Here is a 23,010-nt window from a genome sequence, read left to right on the forward strand (position 1 = left end):
GATAAGAGCCTGGCAAAACAATAAACCACATCAAACAACCAGATTTACATGTTCTGAAGAAGATGTAAGTGGTACTCAGAGCCACGGTGACGTTGCAGATCGAGTTGTACAGGCTCAGTCACACATCTCTGTGGTGATCTGGTCAGTAGAAATGGATTTTTTCATGCGTTTTATCACCAGCAGGTGAAAACGGTGTGTGTGATCACTTCGTAAACCAGCAGCACACTCTCCTCAACAACACACAGGATTTAGGAAATCATTCAAATGCTGTAGAACGACATGTGCAAAACTTTAAAGTGCCCCTATTATGCTTTTTCAGATATTATCTTTCATCTAGTGTGTAATAGAGCTGTGTGTGAGTGTAAAAGCTCTGCATAGTTTCACAGATCAAAGTGCAGATAAATAGAGTTTTTGTCTCCTAAAGGAAAGAAGTGATTCTGAACAGAAACGAGTCGTCAGTAATTCAGTCTCACTTCCTGTTACAGTGTAACAATGTTACACATTTGCATAATGCCAGTCTCTGGTCTTGATTGGCTGAACAGCGTCTCTTAGCTCCGCCCTCAAACACTGTAGTGTATCTGAGACTGGAAGAGTTTCAGTGATCAAGAGCTGAAATTCAGATATGATAATGAGTGTTTGGTTTCTGACCAATCAGAGCAGAGCAGCTCTCAGAGAGGCGGGGTTTAGAGAGACTGAATCCTTGATCGAAGCGTTTCAGACACTGAGAGAAAAGAGCTGATGCTGAAGTGGAGATTATGAGGAAATTAAAGTGTTGTTTGACCCTGGATGCATGTAAACCAGTTGTAGGAGGTCCAAAAACAAAAGGAGAATTTAAAATAGCATAATAAGGGCTCTTTAATACACTTTAAATCTTATCAATAGCGATGAGTGACCATTAACCACCACTACCTCCTTCAAACTCTCAGCATAACAAGCAGTGACTCATAAAATCTCAAGCAAATGGAATTAAAACAAACACGCAGAGAACTAAAGGTGCTTATCCAGAAACAAGTACATGAACTCTGACCTCAGAATCTGCTGAAGAATGTTCAGACGTTAAAACCTCCAGTTCACAGAGATTAGAGTTGTGACACAGCAAACCTTACATTACCTTCAAAGTACTGCGGTCCTGGAGTCGTTGGAGAGCAGGGCGACGGGCCGCCTCGGTCAGGACTCACCTGAGGACACACCAATACATCACATCACACCACTCATTACACTGCATCTGCTGAACGCACAGAATTCATGGATGAACAACTAGTTATTTCCCAAAATGTGCAGCATACAACCAGAGCACAGTGCGTCGGGTCCTATATCCCACAATGCAATGTGCTCAACTTGACCTTTTCCAGTTTGATGAATGAACACAAGTACTTTTAACTGTGAATTAAAAGTCCTAGATAATGCTGCCAGGGTATAAAGACATTAAGACATTTAATATATATATATATTTCTCCAGTAAAATATACATTTCTAATTTTATTTAGTTTTTAAAAATATTATTAGTTTTAAACAAATACTTTTTACAAACATAATTTTTGCATATTACTTTTAATAATTTGTTTTAGTTACTTATTTTTTCTAAAACTTTGCATATTTTTTAATAATTATTATTATTTACTTTTAAAAATCTAAAATTATCATTGCATTTTTTTCAATTAATCATTTTTATCTACTAAAATGTATTTTCTAAAATTATTTGTACATATTTCAATATTAATTTATTACTATTTACTTAATTACTAAAAATTTTAAATCATTTACATAATATATTTTCTACATTTTTTCCATATTTGTCAATTAATAATAATTTATTTACTCAAATTGCTTTTCTAAAATTATGTTTGCATATTTTTTCCCCAAAAAAATTGTATTTATAAAAATAAATAAAAAAATCGAATTATTTTCGCATTTTTTCCAATAATTATTTAACTTTTATTTACTTTATTTTTTTGCTTATTTCAATAAATCACTTTTTTTCTGAGATGATAAACAGACATCACCTGCTGAATTAAACACAATATAATAAGGTCATGTGACACTACGTACCATAAATTTACTTTGAAACGTTTATCATTGCATAATGCATCCTTTTACACGTATTTTTCCTCAAGTAACAGACAGTGTGCACAGCAGAGACAGAGAGAGGTCTGAGACCTGTGCGTCGGGGTTGGCGATGCCACTCTTGCGTCTCAGCGTGTCCCCCTGGCAGGCCGTGAACAGTGAGCTGGGCAGAATAGAGCGGAAGTCATTGAAGGATCTCCTCCGAACGCCCTCGGTCTCCACACACACACGGTGAGCCGGCGGAGGCGTTCCTCGAGGGAAGAGCTGCGACAGGAGAGGCTCATCACCGTTACCGTACCGCCCGAAGGCTCGAGTCACGCCCAGAAGACACGGGACCACATACCTGCACAGGTACACTGCAGAAACACCACGCCAGTCAGACCAGTGCCAATCCAAACGTGTGTTTTTATGTGTAGTGCTCATGGGAATCACCTTTATCTTGGTTCTCGGCCGTCTGGCAGATCTCCAGTAAAGACTGCATTACTTCCATTACCGCTTCCAGAATCTAGACGGAAAGACATTAAAGGGCTGGTTGATTATGATTTCACTTTTCTAACTTTAGTTAGTGTGTAATGTTGCTGTTTGAGCATAAACAACATCTGCAAAGTTACAACGCTCAAAGCAAAGGGAGATATTTGCTTTTAAAGAAATCGCTTTTTAAGGACTACAACAAACGGCTGGTAGGGACTACACAAGCTTCTTCACGGGTTAGTGTCATCACTAACCCTAAAATTTACATAAACCCCGCCCCTTGGGAATGCGATTTATATATAATCATGACAGAATATGCTAATCAATGACTAGAAGATAGTTAACTACACATCAGCAACACAAATTCATCAACTAACATTTGTTGCTTCTACATGTCGTCACTTCTTCTTGAGTCTCTACATCTTTGGTTTGAACATAAAAGGCTAAAAGTTTTTGAAATGTTCAGTGCTCTTGAAGCTCCGCCCCCTGAGCCGGGAGCAGCAGCTCATTTGCATTTAAAGGGACACACACAAAAACAGCACGTTTTTGCTCACCCTCAAAAAGTGACAATTTTAACATGCTATATAAATATTTATAAATATAAATATGCTATATAAAATATTTGTGGGGTATTTTGAGCTAAAGCTTCACACACACACTCTGGGGACATCAGAGACTTATTTTACATCTTGTGAAAAGGACCACTTTAAATGAGTGCAAGGGGAAAATAGCATGTAAATGTGTGGCTGCGCTGAAGAGCAGACCTGTGTGCGCGACTCTGGGTCTCTCTGAGCCACATCAGACAGCAGCGTCACCAGACAGAAGCTGAAGTTCTCCGCCATCGGGAGAGTCTCTGTGTGCACATACAAACACAAGCTTGACTTTTAGGGGCTGTTAACACGACACCGTTTTCAACTAAAAACATAAAACTTTCAATGTGTTTTGGCCGTTCGTTTACACGACAGCCGCGTTTGGGAGCATGAAAACACGATCTTTTGAAAACGGGTTTCAAAGTGCACGTTTCTGAAAGCGGTCTCCGTGTAAACAGCAAAAACACGAATCTCCAAAGACGATGACGTCATGCACATGCGTATTACGCGTTCAGACTATAGTGTTTCATTGCTATCTATTGGCCTGGCAGCAGAATACAGCGTTTTTAGTCGTTTTCCGTGTGAATGGTGATTGTTTTGATAATGGTGTCGTCTGTGCGCGGAAAACTCAAAGGAAAAACTTCAGTTTTAAGCATATTGTTGTTGTGTAAATGTACCCTAAAGCATCTATACATGGAAACACTTTGGATAAAGTGTTTTATTATGAGTCGGTAAGAATTACAAACCTCTGATGGCAAACAGAAATTACTATACAAGAGTGCAGAATACATACACTACTAAAAAGTTTCGGGTTGGTGAGATTTTTAATGTTATGCAAAGAAGTCTCGCAAAGGCGGCATTTTTTTAAATCAGAAATACAGTTAAAAACAGTGAAATATTATTACAGTTTAAAACAGCTGTTTTCTATGTGAATATACAGTAAAGTGTAATTTATATCATGTGATCAAAGCTGAATTTTCAGCATCATTACTCCAGTCTTCAGTGTCACATGATCCTTCAGAAATCACTCTAATATGATGGTTTGCTGCTCGATAAACATTTCTAATTATTATTAATGTTGAAAACCGTGATACATTTTATTTTTCAGGATTCTTTGATGAATAGAAAGTTCAAAAGAACAGCGTTTATTTGAAATAGAATCTTTTGTAAAAATATAAATGTCTTTCCTGTCACTTTCTGATCAATTTAATGCATCCTTGGTGAATAAAAGTATTAACTTCTTTCAACTTTTAAACAGTGTTGCATGCTTGCATACAGTAACGTACTTGATAAATGCATGAGACACGAATAAGCAAACTGGTACCTTTGCACTTCCTCCCAGCATTGTCCTCAACCCATTGCACTCTGGGTAACCCCTTGAGCAGACTCAACAGGTAACTTACCACGGTATCTTTGTGCTGAGAAAGACAAATATCACATACAAACCAAGTGTTGGAAAGATGCAAACTCCATCTGAATACACTTGCAAATCAAATCCAAAATCTATTTACAGTATATGCTTCAAAAAAGAAAACCAACTGCATATAATATGTTTATGGAGAAAAATTATGCAATATATTTACATTAGAAGCAGGATGGCGAGAGATGAAGAAAAGAGTACGAGCTAAACTGAGTGTGTGTTTAAGTGGCTTAACCAGCTCTAATCCAGCTGTGATCACATGATCTGGTTCAGCAGTGAGTTTCTCTCATAAACCAGCTTTAACACACACACTTATTTATTTGAGGACGTTCCCAAAGGGAGTTGTGTCATATTTAGCAACAATTTTGTCCCCAGAATATACAGTCAAACCAATTATTCAGACACCAGGGGCCTCATTTATAAAACTTTGCGTATGATTTGCGTCATAAGTGGCGTACGGATGAAACATAGGACGTGTGTACGCACAGAAATATTCGGATTTATAAAACCGTGCGCACGCACATCCTACGCAGTTTTCCCTTAATAAATCACAATCAATTCTAAATGTAGCGCAGCTTTTGCGGCTTCATGTCACGCCCATAGTTGCCCATAAATAGTCCGTGAAACGCCCACAAGTTAATATTCATCGATTGCGAAATCATGGCAAACTCAGAGGAAAACCAAGAAACGTAACTTCACTCACGTCATTACGCATTGTGATGGCATCATGGCATTTTATTACCATCCATTTGATTGCATCTGACAAGCTACAGATGTGTTATGATGATGAATTGCATAACATGCCAATATTATTGCAGAACATATTTCACTTTTCTTTTAGCAAATATGTGTTAATTTGCATTTCTGTTCTAATCTTCGTTTGATTTTGTTTGTTTTACACTGCAGATCGATCAAACGGGTGTTCGTGTAGGCTGTTAATTGTAAGACTTGCTTTGTGAAGTCTTCATGTTATTTATGAGAGGCAGTATTGCCGTTTATTTTACACAACGGTCTACAGTTTCACACACTTTCACGTGTTTCTTCCAACTGCCGACGGTGTCGCCATTTCTCATTTCACCCGTTTTTGTCCGTACGCCTGGGTCAGAGTGTGCGTGAAAGACCGCACATTTTCCCGTCAAGTTTGCTTTTTATAAATACCAATTATTGCGTAGAGAGCGGCGTACGCCTTCTTTTGTGCGTACGCAACGTTTATAAATGAGGCCCCAGATTATTTTACTAGTGTGTGCAGGACACTATAGTTCAGTTATAAGAGAGGAGAGCAAAATAAAGTAAACTGTGTCATATTACACCAAAAAATTATTTTTGACACTTTGACCTGACCAAGTGTTTTTTCTTTAATTGCTAATGCTCTTTTTACACACAGACTGAACACAATGAAGCATTGCTTGGTGATTGGTTGAGCTAAACTGGTATTATCTAATTGTGTAGTTAAATTTAACAGCTGACAGATATTCAACATAATTCATGTGTGAGACAGTCTAACAGAAGGACGGACAAAACCAGTCAAATATCAACTGATTTGATCATATTTTATCACCATTTTCTAAACTATAGCGAATAAACTGTGATAATGTGAGAAATGTTGTCTGAATAACTGTTGGTTTGCCTGTAGTGTCGAGCTCTTTCACCTGTAAATCTGACTCGACTAGGAACACCGCCAGAGCGACGACCGCATCCCTGCGCCGAACATCCAGACTGAAGACGCCTCGGCTGTCACACGGACACATGCACAGCAACTTCTGCACCTGATGGAGGAACACACCAGACGACAAACACACACTCTTATCGGCTCCGGTGAGCTGTCACAATATGAAACGCTCAACTTCCCTTTAAGAAAGACATGAGCAGATCTGTCAGCAATCTGCAGAACAAGAACAACCTGTTAAAGGGTTAGTGCACCCAAAGATTCTAGTTCACGTAGTGTATCAGCGCAGCGCTTCTGGGTTGTACGTCAGAATGGAGGCTCACTATTGGCCGACGCTGGTCATGTGATGCGTGTGATGCTGGCCAATAGTGAGCCTCCGTTCTGACGTACAACCCAGAAGCGCTGCGCTGATACACTACGTGAACTCACTTAGAGAAACACAGAAGAACATGAAGAGTTGAATAAAAGTCGTTATTTCTGCGCACAAAAATATTCTCGTCTCTTGATAAACTGAAGGTTGAGCCGCTGTAGTCACTTGGACTATTTTAAACATTATCTTTACTAACTTTCTGGGCCGGCAAGTTTCACTAACAGAGAAGCCTATGGAGGAGTGATCCAGCTCTCAGATTTAATCACAAATATCTTAATTTGTGTCTGAAGATGAACGAAAGTCTTACGGGGTTGAACAACATGAGGGAGAGTAATTACTGACAGAATCTTCATTTCGCGGTGAACAAACCCTTTAAAGGGGACATATCATGAAAATCTGACTTTTCCCGTGTATAAGTGCTATAATCGGGTCCCGGCGCTTCTACCAACCCAGAAAACGTGAAAAGTGAAACCCAGTAACTTTGTTTTGGTGAGCCTTTCTCTCTAAACATGTCGAAAAATAAGCCAATCAGATTTCACTCTCCTTCTGATGTAGAGGATCTTATTATAATATTAGCGGGCCTTAATCTGCACGTTTACCAGAGCCGGACAGTAACGGAGTACATTTACTTGAGTACAGTACTTAAGTACAATTTTGAGGGATCTGTACTTTACTCGAGTATCATTTTTGGGGAGTACTCATGACTTTACTCAAGTACATTTGAGAGGCAAATATTGTACTCTTTACTCCACTACATTTCTATCCATAACTGTGAGTACCTGTTTCTTCTTCTAAAAAAAACAAAAAGGAAAAAATAAACATCTCGGAAGCCCTCAATTAGTTGTTTCCCTCTCAAATGTGATTGGATTGTGCAGGCGCCACTGATTGGGACAGCAATCACCTTCAGCTTTCCGCCAAAGTCAACTCCATGGTCAGATTTAGATAAGAGACGAAACCATGTACGAAACAATGGATGAAGACGCAGCAGGTCCATCCCGGGAGTATTTTTTTTCCCAGGATGGTAGGGGAAGACTCATGAATGTTCATTAGGGAAGTCAGTTTAGGGGCGGGGTTAGGGGTAGGTCATCAGACCAATCAGGGATGACTTCCCTAATGAATATTCATGAGTCTTCCCCTACCATCCTGGGAAAAAAAAAATCGCATCCCAAACCCGTGGCCCCACCTCGCCAGACTTTTTAAATTTTCTGAACAAGTTAATGATAGTTTTCGCTTCAAGTGTTTGCTGTGTTTACCAATGTAAGCACTGTGGCAGTAGTAATGCAATATTTAGAAAATGTACTCTTGATACTCAAGTACTTTTAAAAACAAGTACTTTAGTACTTTTACTTAAGTAGACATCTAACTGTAGTACTTTTACTTGTACTTGAGTAAAATTTAGCAAGGGGTATCTGTACTTTTACTCAAGTAATGAAGCTGTGTACTCTGTCCGCCTCTGACGTTTACACCCGCGGCGCTGACATTTGGTTTTCGCAACTAACAACAGTGACCAGTTCTAACGCAACGGCAAAAGTTTGAGCAAAGCATGAAACTGCCCTGTCGTTGAGCACAGATGAGCACTGAACACTATTAGACAAACACATGTCAGCTGTCTTATAAACACCTCAGCGAACTGTCAACTTGTGTAAAAGTTAAACATGACAGTACATGCAAGTCGATGAGATGATCAATGTAACTCCACAACAACTACATAAATGTCAATTCAGAAAAGCCTGTTTTGTTATTGCCGGAGTATCTGAAGCTCGAGTAAAGGCTCCGCCCTCTTCTGAACGGAGGAGGAGCAACAGCAGCTCATTTGCATTTAAAGGAACACACACAAAAACGACACGTTTTTGCTCACACCCAAAACGGGTAAATTTGACAAGCTATAATAACTGATCTGGGGGATTTTGAGCTGAAATTTCAGACACATTCTGGGGACACCAGAGATTTATATCACATCTTGTGAAAAGGGGCATAACATGTCACCTTTAAGAGATTCACACATGGCTTGAGAGCATGCATGTGCGGGGTAATCACCTGCAAATAATACCAGATGACTGCAGTCTGTGTGGAAATACATGATCACGTATGAAAGATGAATCTGTCACTGCGATGAGGCAATGCACTTCACAAGCACTGTAAAGGACGCGTACACCTGCCGCTGCATTAAACACCGTGATAGCGGTTTTTCACTATCAGAGACACAAGCACTGACGCAGCTGGCACTATCTGGCACCACTTAGTGCCTGGCATCAGCGTAAAAGCCTCTAGACACGTGACACTTTTCAGTTTCGCATATCAAGTATATTTTAGAAAATGTAAACAAGCATTCAATGCAAAATCTTCAGTAGTTTTCGGACAGATGTGATGCATTTATTCAGCTCAAGCTCATAACACAAAATATCATGCTTTTTTTCTCTCCATATTTCAAGATGTTTTTGGGCAAACAAGTATTCATTACTACAATGAGCTCATTGTTTCTGCCTTAAATTATTGTTTAAATTAATACATTTTTAGCTAACTGTGATTTAGAACATTTACATTTCTGAAATACATAACTTAGACAGTTTCCTCTGATAACACATCATTATGGACTCATGCATTGTCTTGTAAAGCTGCTTTGAAATGATGTGTATTGTGAAAAGCGCTATACAAATAAATGTGAATTGAATTGAACATGCAATTCTTTAAAGTAAAGGAAGACATCATTTTATGTATGTGGTACTCATGCAATGCCATTTAATATTTCAGATCACCATAACAAAAATCAAAACAGGTTAAACGCAGATTGTTTTGCGTGCACATAATGAAAGTAAGGTTGCATTGCTGCGCAACAAACTTGCCACGCGCTGCAGTCTGTGACACCTGTCGCGTGCAGCACGATAATGCAGCACGATATTATAACAAAGCGACGCAGCAGGATGATAACAGTGTGCGTGTGTGTGTGTGTGTGTGTTGTACCTTCTCGACGGGCGCTGGTCTGTGGGCTGCCAGGGAGCGCGCGAGAGACAGAACCGTGTTGAAATAAAACTCGCGCGTGCCACCGCCGCGCGTGGCCATGATTCACGAGAAAAGTTCAAAACACACAGGCGATGATTTCCTCAGCTTTCTGTGGTGGAGAAGAAAAACACGACCGCAATACGGAAAGTGTGAAGGCACAAATAACAGCCAATGAAGAGAGAGAGAGAGAGAGAGAGAGAGCGCGAGGCGTGTCTGCATTAAAGCATCATCAGTGTGAAGTTTATCTTATTGGCTCATATACATCTGATGAGTGTTTACCTATTTTTTACAGTCTATGGTGTTTACACACAAGTGATGGAGTTTTTGTTTGTTTTTGTTTTTAATATATAAACGTGTTTTCTGAAACAAATACTATAACAGAGCATTGGCTAAAATATAAAATATGTTTAAGTTTATTCCTATTTCTAATTATAATATTTTTGTATAATAAATAAATGATGTTAATGTAAGAAATAATTAATAATAATAATACATTTAAATACATCAATCGACGTTATTAATAATTGATAATAACATTTATTATTAGTAGTAGTAGTCATATAATTAATATATTATTAATTATATTAAATAGTTAATATTTATAATAATAATGTATTATTGTTGCTGTTGTTATTATTCACTAACAATATTTATAATGAATAATAATAAGTAGTAGTAGTAGTAGTAGAATATATTGTTATTTTTTATTAGTATTATTATTAGTATTATTAATATGGATAATTATTAATAATTATTGTTAATGGAAGTATAATTAAAACATTATTTTTTATATTAGTAAATAATATTTATAATAATAACATTAATATTAATGGTGTTGCTGTTATTATTCACTAACTATATTTATAATTAATAATTATAATTAGTAGTAGTAGTAGTAGAATATATTGTTGTACATTTTTATTATTTATGATTATTATTATTATTATAACAATATTTATAATTATTAATAATAATCATTAGTAGTAGTAGTAGCAGTAGTATTAGTAGTAGAATAGTAATTGTTGATTTTTATTATTATTATTTATAAGAAGAAGAAAAAGAAGAAGATTTAAAAGTGTATTTCTCTAGTTATCTCTGTTTTCAAATCCTAGCTATTGGTTTCGAATCTTAAACGACGCTGTCATAATTTATGACATATTTTAGGATGACTCATAAATAATAACAATGAAAAGTGAAAACAGGGGAAACAAAAACGAGGAGGAGCCTATCTGACGTCACGATGACATCACCGGAAGTGTTTCGCCATTAGCGTCAGCTCAGCTGATAGCAGGAGAACAAATCTCTCTCCAGCGATCAAAGGTACAAATGTATGAATTTATCGATACAGTGTTCGATATATCGTGTTTTAATCTGACAGACAGAGAGGAAATGTAATTGAAGACGATGTAGGGTTTATTTAAAGGTTGTTTTAGGCAACATAAAGTAGCTCAGATAGATAACAAACAGACGAGTTTCTACAGCATATTCAGTTAAATGTAGTTAAATAACACATATTTATAAAATATTTTTCACATTTTATGTAGTGTATATCTATATGTATATCGATGGTGTTATGTCAGTTATAATAGTTTGTTCAGGATCCATATCTATAAACTAACAGAATGTACCATGTTTTTACCATGTACAGCCACTTGAAGAAGTTTAATATAAACTCAGATAAACTTATGTTATTTAAAGCATCTCCTTTCATTGCCTTACTTATTATTTCATCTTATAATAATTAATATTTTATATACATGCGGTAACACTTTACAATAAGGTTCATTAGTTAACAACATTAGTTAACGTGAACTATAAACAATACTTCGTCAGCATTTATTAATCTTAGTTAATATTAATTTCAACATTTACTAATACATTATTAAAATCAAAGGTTGTATTCACTGTGAACTAACATGAACAAACAATGAACAGCTGTATTTTTATCAACTAAAATGAACAAAGATTAATAAATACTGTAACAAATGTGTTGCTCATTGTTAGTTCATGTTAGTTAATACATTAACTAATGTTAACTAATGAACCTTATAGTAAAGTTACCATATTCCTACCATATATATATATATGTATGGTATGTTTATTTTTCCTATGTTTTATGTCTCTTGTTTTGTTTTATTTGTATTATATGCTTTATATAAAATATGTAGGCCTATTTATTAATTTTTCTGTACAGCACTTTGGTCCACTTCGGTTGTTTTAAAGTGCTTTATAAATAAAGTCTGATATATATATATATGTATGTGTGTGTGTGTGTGTGTGTGTGTGTGTGTGTAAGTACTGTGCTCTCTTGTCACTGAAGCTCAGGATGTCTGCCTACCCCAAAACCCACAATCCTTTCGCTGATGATGATGATGAAGAGGCTCCGAGAAGAGGCTTTAACTTCGACGATGATCCGGAGGAGAGTTCGCTGAGTCCGGCAGAGAGACGCCAGCAACGGCTTCAGCAGGAAGTGATGCGTACAGCGCAGTCGGCCGTGGACAGCAGCCACCGCTCGCTCGGACTCATCTACCAATCCGAGAAAGTCGGATCCGAGACGGCAGAGGTGAGAGGAAAATTAAAGGAATAGTTCACCCAGAAAAAATTAATGATCCCATAATTTACTCGCCCTCATCCTAGGTGTGTATGACATTCTTCTGTCAGCCGAAAACAGAGTTATATTCAAAAATATCCTGGCTCTTCTCAGATTTATAATGGGAGTGAATGGTAACTTAGAATTTGAAGCCCTAAAAGAGCATCCATCCATCATTAAAGTGATCCATACGGCTCCAGGGGTTAATAAAGGCCTTCTGAAGCGAAGAAAAATATCCATATAACTTTATAAACTATAATCACTGGCTTCCAGTAACTGCCGTACGCGAGTCTAGTTCCAGCGGAAGAGTGACCTCTGACCCGACGAGTGACCTCTGACCCTGCGCATGACGAGTGACCTCTGACCCCACGCAAGACGTATTGATGAACGCAGAAGCGCATGGAGAATAGAGTAAAACAAACACCGGTCACGGATTAGAAGTCTGAAAGGAGAATTTTTAAAGAGAAATGTGGGAGGAGCTTGAGTTTGTTTGAACCGTGAGAAGCGTCGACTCTCACATGAGCTTACGCTACTCCTACATCCTATGTCAATGTGTCGGGTCAGAGGTCACTGGTCAGGTCAGAGGTCACTCATCATGCGTGGGGTCAGAGGTCACTCATCATGCGTGGGGTCAGAGGTCACTCATCATGCGTGGGGTCAGAGGTCACTCTTCCCTCGGAACTAGACTCTCGTACGGCCGTTATGATTATAGTTTATAAAGTTTTAAATATGGATATTCTCTTACACAAACACATGGCTTCGCTTCAGAAGGCCTTTATTAACCCCTGGAGTCGTATGGATCACTTTAATGATGGATGGATGCGCTTTTTTTGGGCTTCAAAAAAACTAAGGTATCATTCACTCCCATTATAAAGCTTGGAAGAGCCAGGATATTTTTTAATATAACTCGGATTGTGTTCGGCTAACTACGTTTCTTGCTTTGGCTATTTGATTAAAATCGCTTGATTGTTTTCCACAGGAACTGATTCGTCAGGGAGAAGCTTTGAAAAGGACGGAGAGAATGATTGACAACATGGATCAGGACATGAAGACGAGCCAGAGGCATATAAACACTATTAAGAGTGTGTGGGGGGGAATGGTCAACTATTTCAAAGGCAAACCTGAACCTCCCAGACCGGCACAGAAGGAGCAGCCGGTGTCCTACGAGGGACACAGCAGGTACACACACACACCAGCCCAACATTAGCAGCTTTTACACGTTTACATGCGCTCAGAAGTGCTAGAATTGTTCTTGTTCTTCAGAATGATATAAAATGTGCATTGCTTTCCTATCTTAAAGGGATAGTTCACTTTGAAATAAAATTTTGGTATGTTTTAGCTTACCTCAGGGGCATCCAAGATGTAGGTGTCTTTTTTTCCGCAGTAGTTTCAATTTTGATATTTTTAGGTCAAACCGTTCTTGTCTGACAGTCATATAATGCAGGTCTATGGTCACTGTCTCAAAGAGCATGCACAGAGTCCAAATTAAACAATTCCCCATCGTAAGTACACATTGATGGCCTAAGACACGAAACGAGCGGTTTGTGTGAGAAAACGAACAGTATTTATATCGTTTTTACCTCATAAAACACAGCCACGTCCAAGTGATCTGAGGGCGTGGGCGCATCCTGGTGTGTGACGTGTGCGCAGACTGGTGCATAGATATATATACACCAGATATATCAGATATCGCCCTCAGATCACTTGGACGTGGCTGTGTTATAAGAGGTATAAACGATATAAATACTGTTTTTTTCTCACACAAACCGCTCGTTTCGTGTCTTAGGCCATCAATGTGTACTTACGATGGGGAATTGTTTTAATTTGGACTCTGTGCATGCTCTTTGAGACAGTGACCACAGACCTGCATTAAATGACTGACAGACAAGAACGGTTTGACCTAAAAATATCAAAATTGAAACTACTGCGGAAAAAAAGACACCTACATCTTGGATGCCCTTGAGGTAAGCTAAAACATACCAAAATTTTATTTCAAAGTGAACTATCCCTTTAAAGCTAAATTTGCCTACTAATTAACTAAGTAACTTCACACATTAAAGCAAAAGCCTTTCAATTTAACATGAAATGAAAACAAGGCTGTGATGAATAGATGTAAAATAATATGTGAATGGACTTGTAGTGTACATCAGCCATTAAAGCCTTGCTTTGATTCACATCCACTGAAATAGAGGTCTTAGTCGGGAAAGATGCCATATCTGGAAATGCAAAGAGTCTGAATATTATTTAACAGCGAAACGGTGTTGTCTGATGATGTTAGCTTACAGAATGCACTAGCGGAGAGCAAACAGCAGGAGGACAAGTATCAGGCCAGCCATCCCAACCTCAGGAAACTGGAGACATCTGGTAAACACACATGACTGCACACTGATGAACTTCTACGTTTACCCATGTACTTTGAGAGACAGTTTTTGAACTTTCAATCAATAGAACCAATTGCTTTGCAGAATGATTGACAGTTTCGAAGCGCCACACGCTGGTCAAACGGTGTAAATGCAGTGAAAACTCAACCCAAACACGCACTAAAACACTGTTTACAAACCATTTGCAGATGTTTTATTGAATGTGTAATCTATTAAATGCAATTAACAAATCGTCTAATACCATTACATGTGAAGTGTGTGAGAATAATATGTTGTTTTATTAAATTATAGGGCTTGTTTTGTTGGAGAGTTTGGTTAATCAGGCCAATAAGAGACTAACTTTCGCATTAACTAACAATGAACAATACATTTGTTTCAGTATTCATTAATCTTTGTTAATGTTAGGTAATAAAAATTAGGGCTGTCAAACGATTAATCGCATCCAAAATAAAAGTTTGTGTTTACATAATTTATGTCTGTGTACGGATTATAATTATTTTCTATATATAAATACACACACATGCATATATATTTAAGAAAATGTGTTATTTATATATAAAATATATATAATATAAATTATATATAATATAAATATATATACACAGTATATCCATGCAAATATTTCTTAAATATATACATGCATGTGTGTGTATTTATATATAGAAAATAATTATACACCGTACACACACATGTATTATGTAAAAACAAACTTTTATTTTGGATGCGATTAATCGCGATTAATCGTTTGACAGCCCTAATAAAAATACAACTGTTTATTAGTTCATGTCAGCTCATTTTCTTTAAATAATAACAAATACAACTTTTGATTTTAATAAAGTATTAGTAAATGTTGTAATTAACATTAACATGGATTAATAAATGCTTTAGATGTATCTGTTTCATTGTTAGTTCGTGTTAGCTAATGTAATTCGCTAATGTTAACGAGACGATTAACTACAACTCTTTCTCGCTATCAAATAAACGTGTCGTTAAAATTGATCAAACTGATCCGAGATCAGGCAGAAACCACTGGTTCATGGGTTCACTTTGAAATGTCTGAATGTTGTGTAGACTTGAAATCATCAATGAATCTCAAAGGTTTCGAGTGCTTTTGCAGAGACAGAGCTCAGTGTCGGATAAAAGCGGCTCATCAGAATCACAGATGTGTGTTTGAACAGGTTTCGGAGCCTCCGCTTCCCTGGATAACGGGCCGTCCGATCAGAACGGATATCCTAAGAACAAACAGCTGCGGGCCGCACATCAACAGCTGGACTCAAACCTCGGTGAGAAACACAAGAGTTTAAAGGGATATTTCACCGTTGGAAAGATGAATGTGTATTTAAATTGGGTCATTTATGTAGTAGAAATGTTAAATTATTTTAGAAGCTGGTGCCTTCTAGACTGAGAAAAGCCTAAAAATGTATTTTTGGCTCATGTGGATGAAAGACTACAACTCCCAGAATGCACTTGCTTCGCTGCCCTACGAGGACACTCCCAAGCCACGCCCACCGGTTACAGAGGGCAGTATCGGGAGAAATGACACAACTAGGCTACTAGTCGACTCGAAACTGAAAAGACGGTGTTTTATGGTGAGATCCCCCTATGGGCGGGTTGAAGACATGCGGGACGAGCTCCTCCTACTGGCTGGAGTCTCTCGCCTCTGGACACAAAAGCCTCAGATGAGCTAAATGACGATTTTTGCATCATCTGAGGTTTTTTTCCAGACACACAATACAGAAATCTCTGGTCTCAGGGGGACATGAGGGAGGGAAGCACGATCACTCGAAAATACTACTGGTACAAAGCTTAATGCTAATCGGTTAAGTATCCCTTTAACCTTCATCCTTACCTCGAGTCATTTTGACCCAGAAATGTTTTTACAAATTGAGTGTTCATCGGAGGGGTCCAAGACCCCAAGACTTTTGTCGAACTTGAACCACAAATACACACTTTTTTTTTTTTTTTTTTTTTATGGATTCAAGGAGTTTTGTGGTTGAAATGTAAAAAAGTAACAAATCCTTCCCTCTCGGGTCAATTTGACCCCCTTAGGAATGAATGTAATGCTTCAGTACACATAGAAAAACCTAAAAATGCTCAAAATTCAAACCAAAAAATTATTTTATAATGTCTACATGTGTATTTGAATGCATACTGAAGTAAATGACTTTAGGACCCAGCGGAACAGCTCATTTACTCCATATAGACTAGAGCTATAAGGCCATCTAGTGGCAAGAGTCATAAAACATCATGTTATATAATTTGTTTTCCACTAGAGGTCGGCAAAGACACCCAAATGTAAGATATTTTGAGCTGAAGGTTTATGCTAGCCTGGGAAAACCCAGACTAACTTCCGGCAAATTTAGATTTGCTCTGCAAGTAGTCTGGCAAAGAGCTCATTCAAGCCCATTTCTAATCCGTCCAAATCGAGACACCAATCAGAAACGTTGAGGCGGGCTTTACACGATGACGATCGCTCTGATTGGTTTTAGGTCTATCCAATTGCGCCCAGAGGCATTTGAGCGATGCCCGTTCGATTTTTATATGCATTATTATATTCAAATTGCAAACACATGAGGACAGTCTCCATGAAAGACCCACTGGCAGATGAACGTGCTACTACATTTCTCTCCGAAACGGTAGGAAATTAAATTAGATTTAATAGAGGATTTTAACTGTGACAAGATGATTGACAGGGCAGTTTAAGTGACGGGACGCACGCGACAGATCCGTCCGATAAAGATGACGAGTATGTCCCAAAGCTTGCCTACTTTTTTGCTACACATTCAAAAGTAAATACCTTTTCTTCACAAAAAGAGAACATACTTTTATGGCGTTGTGTAACTTGGGACGCAGCATATGGCTTTACACGATGACAATCGCTCTGATTGGTTTTAGGACTATCCAACTGCGCCCAGAGGCATTTGAGCGACGTCCGTTGGTGACGCCCCTTTGGAAATGATTTGTCTATGGAGCTTTGCCAGACCATAACTCAGTTACTACTGAGATTGGTCTGGTTTTAACCAGGCTAGGTTTATGCATGAAAGTGTGAGTGTTTTGAATTTCATTTGAAAGAATGTGAGGAATGTGCTTAAATTACAATTTATTTATTATGCATTGATTAAATCTAGTAATTTAAAGGTAAATAAAATAAAAAATCTCCCAAAAAATAGTAAAATTGTATCAAAATGAAATAAAATAAGCTTTCTGGACCAAAAAAAAAAAAAAAAAAGTATAATTTTAGGGTAATTTTGACCGGCGAGGGAAGGACTTGTTGCAGGAAGCGAGAGAAGGATGTGAACTCGTACCGTAACTAGGATCACTCACTCACAGCCAGGATCTGATGTGTGTTTGGTGTTTGGTCTCCAGATGAGATGGCGTCGGGTCTGGGCCGTCTGAAGAATCTGGGTCTGGGACTGCAGGCGGAGATCGACGACCAGGACGTTTCTCTCGACTCGCTGCTCAACAAGGTCGACAATATGGACGGCAAGATCAGCTCCACCAACCGGCAACTCAAAAACCTCAAATAGACTCTGAGTGGGATGTCGTCTCATGGCCAAGATGCTGTCGGCAGCGATCCAAACTGGAAAACATTTTTTATCTTCTCTCCAAGGGAGGTGTTTGTGTTTGTGTCTATGCATATGTGTGTTGGAGAAGTTCAACATTCTGCCTTCGTTTAGTCACTGACATTATACAGTCCGATTATACATAAGCCGTGGATGCCTCTGTGTGCGACTGTTCAAGATTGATGTGAATAAATTGCTGATGATCTTTAAGTTTAACATGTTACCTGTAAGATAGGTATGTCAGAGATGCACACACAACCATTTCAGTTTTTTTAACCACACCTTACACTCTTTAACTCTGAACACCTAGCTTAGAAATCACTGTATATTTCCCTTTGTTTGAGAAAATTCACTTTTATAATGATGTATCCTCATATCCCATGTAAGCACATTAATGGAGTACTGTGTATAAAGGTGATCAAATAGTAGGACAGAAAGATATTGGTCTGACTCATTTCACCACAGGCTATAGAGTTAGTACCCGGTCCTTATGTTCATCACTATTTTGAATGCAACCCACAAACTTGTGTCACTTTTTCAGCTCTGTATTAGGGTAGCTTTATTGATAGAATCTGCTGAGGTTTTACTATTATTTCTGGAATTCATCGTTCAAATGTTGTACTCCTAATAAAGCAAACAATTTCTGTCTGCTGAATGTGACGTGGAATATGTGAACATAAATAAAAAATATGTTTTAATATGTTAGTCACTTCATTTGTCTCTGCAGTAGATGAAAATTAATGATAGAAAACATTGTAAATGGGCAGCAAAGAGCATGCAGTACTATGTAAATATCGTAGAACATTAATTTTTATATTATAATATATATGAAAGTTGTACCATGCAATCTGATACTGCCCCGGTAAGCTAATTTAAGCGGTACTTGCAAGATCAGTCCGCTAGATGGCGACATATCACACATCTTGAGAAGCCGTTAAAGGGACAGTTCCCAAAAATAAATAAAAATGTTGTCATGTTGACAGTTATGGAATGCCAGACCTCACTTAATAATAAATAAATATACTAAGAAATATATATATATATATATATATATATATATATATATATATTGTGGAAATAAATAAATGTAGACATAAATACATGTAGACATAAATAAATGTGGAAAATAAATAAAAGTGGAACTAAATAAAAGGGCAAATAAATAAATGTGGAAAAAATACAATTATACACAAATAAGGAAATAAAAGGATAAATACTCATTTATTTTACATTTCTTTGAATATTTATGTTGTTGTTTTTCCCATTTCTTCGTATATTAATTTATGTATTTTTTTATTTATTATTAAGTCAGATCTGGCATTCAAAAGACAGTTGACTGTCTGGTTAGTACTAACATTCTTCAAAATATCTTCTTTTGTGTTCAACAGAAGAAAGAAACTCGTACATGTTTGGAACAACTTGAGGGTGAGAAAGTATTTACAAAATATTCGTTTTTGGGTGAACTTTCCCTTCAACATGTTTTATTATTGAGACCATTAACTAATTAAGTTCTGTATTCGCTTCATCACAAGAAAAAAAAAATGCAATCGCTCAAAAACTAAAATATCTGGTAAACGCGCTCGATAAAACACGTTGATAGATCAAGGAGTGACGTTTCTCCAGAGCCGCACACACTCATTATCATTCTTTCCCGCGTGCACATCTGCGCGCGCGTCACAAGGCCTTCATTAACGGTTCGCGCGAGCATCTGTTTTGCGCGGGAGACTGACTGACTGGCGGCTGGTTTCGCTGAGGTGAGTTAGTGACTTTCTGTGGTTTATTATGTAATCAGTTGACTCATTAAGTCACAAAATGACTTGTAAACGCAGGGTTTGTGGCTGTGGGAAGAATGTTAGCAGTCTGTTCCTGAAAGGAAAATACACACACACAAGGGAAAAGTGCATCACACACACGCCCAGTGTTGTTTCCTACTTTAATGCTGAAATACCACTGCAGAATAAGAAAGAGTTCTGCTCAGTTTAATCAGATTTTCATTGGTTATGTTCACTTTTGTATTAGAGTGGCTCACGCATTTAGTTGATGCGCTGGAATGCCTTTCTTTTCAACACCTAATCCCAGAATTCCCTGCTGTCAGCACCCATAAAGCAGTGGTCCAAAGATGACATGTTTCCAATTCCCCCTCGCCTTTTCATTTCACTTACATAATAAACCCTTCACAATAAACGAATAAAACCTGACCAAACCAGAACGTACTATACTAATAATATCTCTTCATAGTTATTTAACAAAATCCCACCAAAAGCCTCAAGTTTCGATTAGTCTTGATTCTCAAGTACACACTGATTTATTTGTTTATATTTGTCAGCAACAAGTTATCTTCATAGTTGGACCAAAGTGAAATTATACAATAAATAAACAACTATACAAGACATTTACGATTAAAGGTGCAGTAAGCAATTTCTGAGAAATGCTGTTGATATTTAAAATCACCAAAACAAACACGCCCCTCCCCAAAATGATCACACCCCTATCTTGATAGCCCCGCCCCCAAGTTAACTAACAAGCTATGCAGCACAAGCCCCACCCCCCTCATGAGTGGACACGCCCCTTACTGCTGATTGGCTATAGGTGTGTTTTGTTGCTGGTCCGATCCACTTTCAACAGTGTTCCTCAGAAATCACTTACTGCACCTTTAATAAAATATTTGAAAAAAGGTGGTATTTTTTAGGGCTGGGTAAAAAAATACTGATTTCTCGATTTTAATCGATTCTCATTTTTACGAACCGATATCGATTCTTAAATCCCAAGAATCGATTAGTCATCCTGTTTTCAGTTGATGAAAGAATGTAACATTGTTGCGCGCATCCCATCCAATAAATCGCAATAATCTTTGTGCTTTGTTATTATTGATATGAAACAAAGTCTCAGATTTCAAATTATGTCCATTTTCTTACGAAATTCAAAAACATAATTACCGCTTTGGCGCTGTGGCGTGAGATCGCTCTGGCTCAGCTCAAGAGAAGCACATGATCTTCTCCTCCGCCTTAATAACACCAGTTACAGCGTGAAATAAACATGAATGAGCATCTGAAAGTGTGTTAAAAGATAGAGTACAACTTATCGAAGTCCGTATCATGTGACGAAGTCCGTATCATGTGACGAAGTCCGTATCATGTGACATGGAATCGCTCAGTGTTTCAGCCGTGGAAAGACGTCAGTAAATCAGCTTGTAAACAATGTCATGTAACGTCACATTTACCTCAGAAAAACCATATCCAGTGACCATAAACTCATTAGTCAGCTTGAAAAATTAACTCTAGAGAGGAGCATTTTGCTAAATGCACCATATTACATATTATAATTTTTAATGTTCTTCAATGTTTGAATAAATCTGGCAGGTTTTTATGACAGCCACCATTTAAATGTTTATATTTCATATAACTTTATTATTATAAAAATAAATAAAAGTGTAATGTAAGTGTTTTTATACAAATCAGTTCAATATTATAACTTCAATATTACAGTAGGCTTAGGCTAATGAAGCCTATAGGCTACAACTGACTCCCATAGTTTACAGCATTAGTGAAGAGATTTGTTTTCCTTGAGAAAATTTGCCATGTTTTGTCCCTGATATCCAAAATAATCAATATTGAATCGAATCGAATCAAAATCGAATCAAATTGTGAAATTTGTGTCAATACCCAGCCCTAGTATTTTTAAATACATTACTTTTAACATTTCTTTGAATAAAAAAAGTTGTTTATTTACATTAAAAACAGTCCAGTAAATTATTTTTAAGTCACTAGAGTTTGTCAAGAAAGGCATGATGATGGTCTCGAATGACCTGAAGGACACCTAGTAAAATCATACCTAGATTTTAAATTATTAAAAATCCAGCGGCTGTTTCCACTAAATGAAAATAGCGATAGATTCTATTTACACAATGTAAAAATAGCGGTATTTTCTTCGCAATAAGTGTAAATAGTAGATGTTGTACATTCAGTGTTATTGTACATTAAACAGTATGCAATAATAGAGTGTAAATGATTTTATTAAATGGATGCCATCTTATTGGGACAATAAAGCCTTACACCTACCCCTACCCCTAACCGATACACACTTTATTAAACACACGTTAGACACTTTATTTCCACATTTTGAATATTTTTTTTAATTTTTATTGAAAATAAATGCCTTTCAGATCTGACATGTGATCAGATCAGACGTCAGTGGGCGGAGTTAGTGTAAATAGCCTCCAGGTTGTTTGCACTTAGTGTAAATAGACTCTCCGTATTAGAAAACCTTCTAGGATTTATTTAATGTAACTTGTTTCCGCAACTTGTTTACACACTAAAGAAACACGTCTCTGCTTTTAAACCTCTCAGAGCCCATTAGAAAGCTCTTTAGTGACCTCACTGGTAAAATTAACCATGATCTCACTGGTGGTGAAATATCACTAAGCTCATCTGTTGTCTTTTCAATGATGTCACTTTTTTATCATTTATGGGCTTTTGCCATTATTATTGTATAATGACAGTCGAGAACAGACAGGAAGTTGGGGGAGAGGGATCTGCTCATGACAGAGACCAGATTTGGACCTGAAAAGTTGCTGGTTGGATTTAAATGCCAAACATATAACATGCTAGAAACATAATGATCTCTGCATTAATGATCCAATCATAGACTCTTAAGCATTTGCTTATATATTTATAAATGTATTTAGTAAAGACATCCATACATACAGTAGACAGTTTTGTAAGTTTAATAAACTAACAAATATAAACATATATTAAATGGGCATACTTTTGGTAAAAATCTGGTTATTTATACATATTAATTGCAGTATTTATAATATATATATATATATATATATATATATATATATATAGTACAGGTCAAAAGTGTGGAAACATTACTATTTTTAATGTTTTTGA

General features: G+C 37.2%; 2 protein-coding genes across 4 annotated transcripts in view; one reads left to right on the forward strand and one right to left on the reverse strand.

Moving 5' to 3' along the window:
- pi4kab (phosphatidylinositol 4-kinase, catalytic, alpha b) overlaps nt 1-9,756 on the reverse strand; it is a 62,442-nt gene extending 52,686 nt beyond the window's left edge. For both annotated transcript variants that reach the window (XM_079896514.1, XM_079896513.1), the window contains exons 1-8: nt 9,543-9,756; nt 6,195-6,311; nt 4,450-4,543; nt 3,300-3,388; nt 2,497-2,569; nt 2,158-2,420; nt 1,112-1,178; nt 1-9 (exon numbers count right to left, since the gene is read on the reverse strand). The exon at nt 1-9 is cut by the window's left edge and continues 140 nt beyond it. In XM_079896514.1, the coding sequence (XP_079752640.1) occupies nt 1-9; nt 1,112-1,178; nt 2,158-2,420; nt 2,497-2,569; nt 3,300-3,388; nt 4,450-4,543; nt 6,195-6,311; nt 9,543-9,641 (811 nt within the window). In that variant the 5' untranslated portion in view covers nt 9,642-9,756. The remainder of the gene's footprint in view (nt 10-1,111; nt 1,179-2,157; nt 2,421-2,496; nt 2,570-3,299; nt 3,389-4,449; nt 4,544-6,194; nt 6,312-9,542) is intronic.
- Nucleotides 9,757-10,829: 1,073 nt separating this feature from the next.
- On the forward strand, nt 10,830-18,812 carry snap29 (synaptosome associated protein 29). Of its 2 annotated transcripts, none has more exons than XM_079897083.1 (6): nt 10,830-10,901; nt 11,902-12,144; nt 13,151-13,350; nt 14,450-14,535; nt 15,731-15,835; nt 17,919-18,812. In XM_079897083.1, the coding sequence occupies exons 2-6, from the start codon at nt 11,908-11,910 to the stop codon at nt 18,077-18,079; spliced, it is 789 nt and encodes a 262-aa protein (XP_079753209.1). In that variant the 5' UTR covers nt 10,830-10,901; nt 11,902-11,907; the 3' UTR covers nt 18,080-18,812. The 2 variants fall into 2 exon arrangements, with proteins under 2 accessions (XP_079753209.1, XP_079753210.1); XM_079897084.1 differs by having other exon boundaries at nt 10,832-10,901; nt 11,878-12,144.
- Nucleotides 18,813-23,010: the final 4,198 nt, after the last annotated feature.

This window comes from Squalius cephalus, assembly GCF_949319135.1.
Source record: "Squalius cephalus genome assembly, chromosome: 16".
NCBI classification, from domain to species: Eukaryota; Metazoa; Chordata; class Actinopteri; order Cypriniformes; family Leuciscidae; genus Squalius; species Squalius cephalus.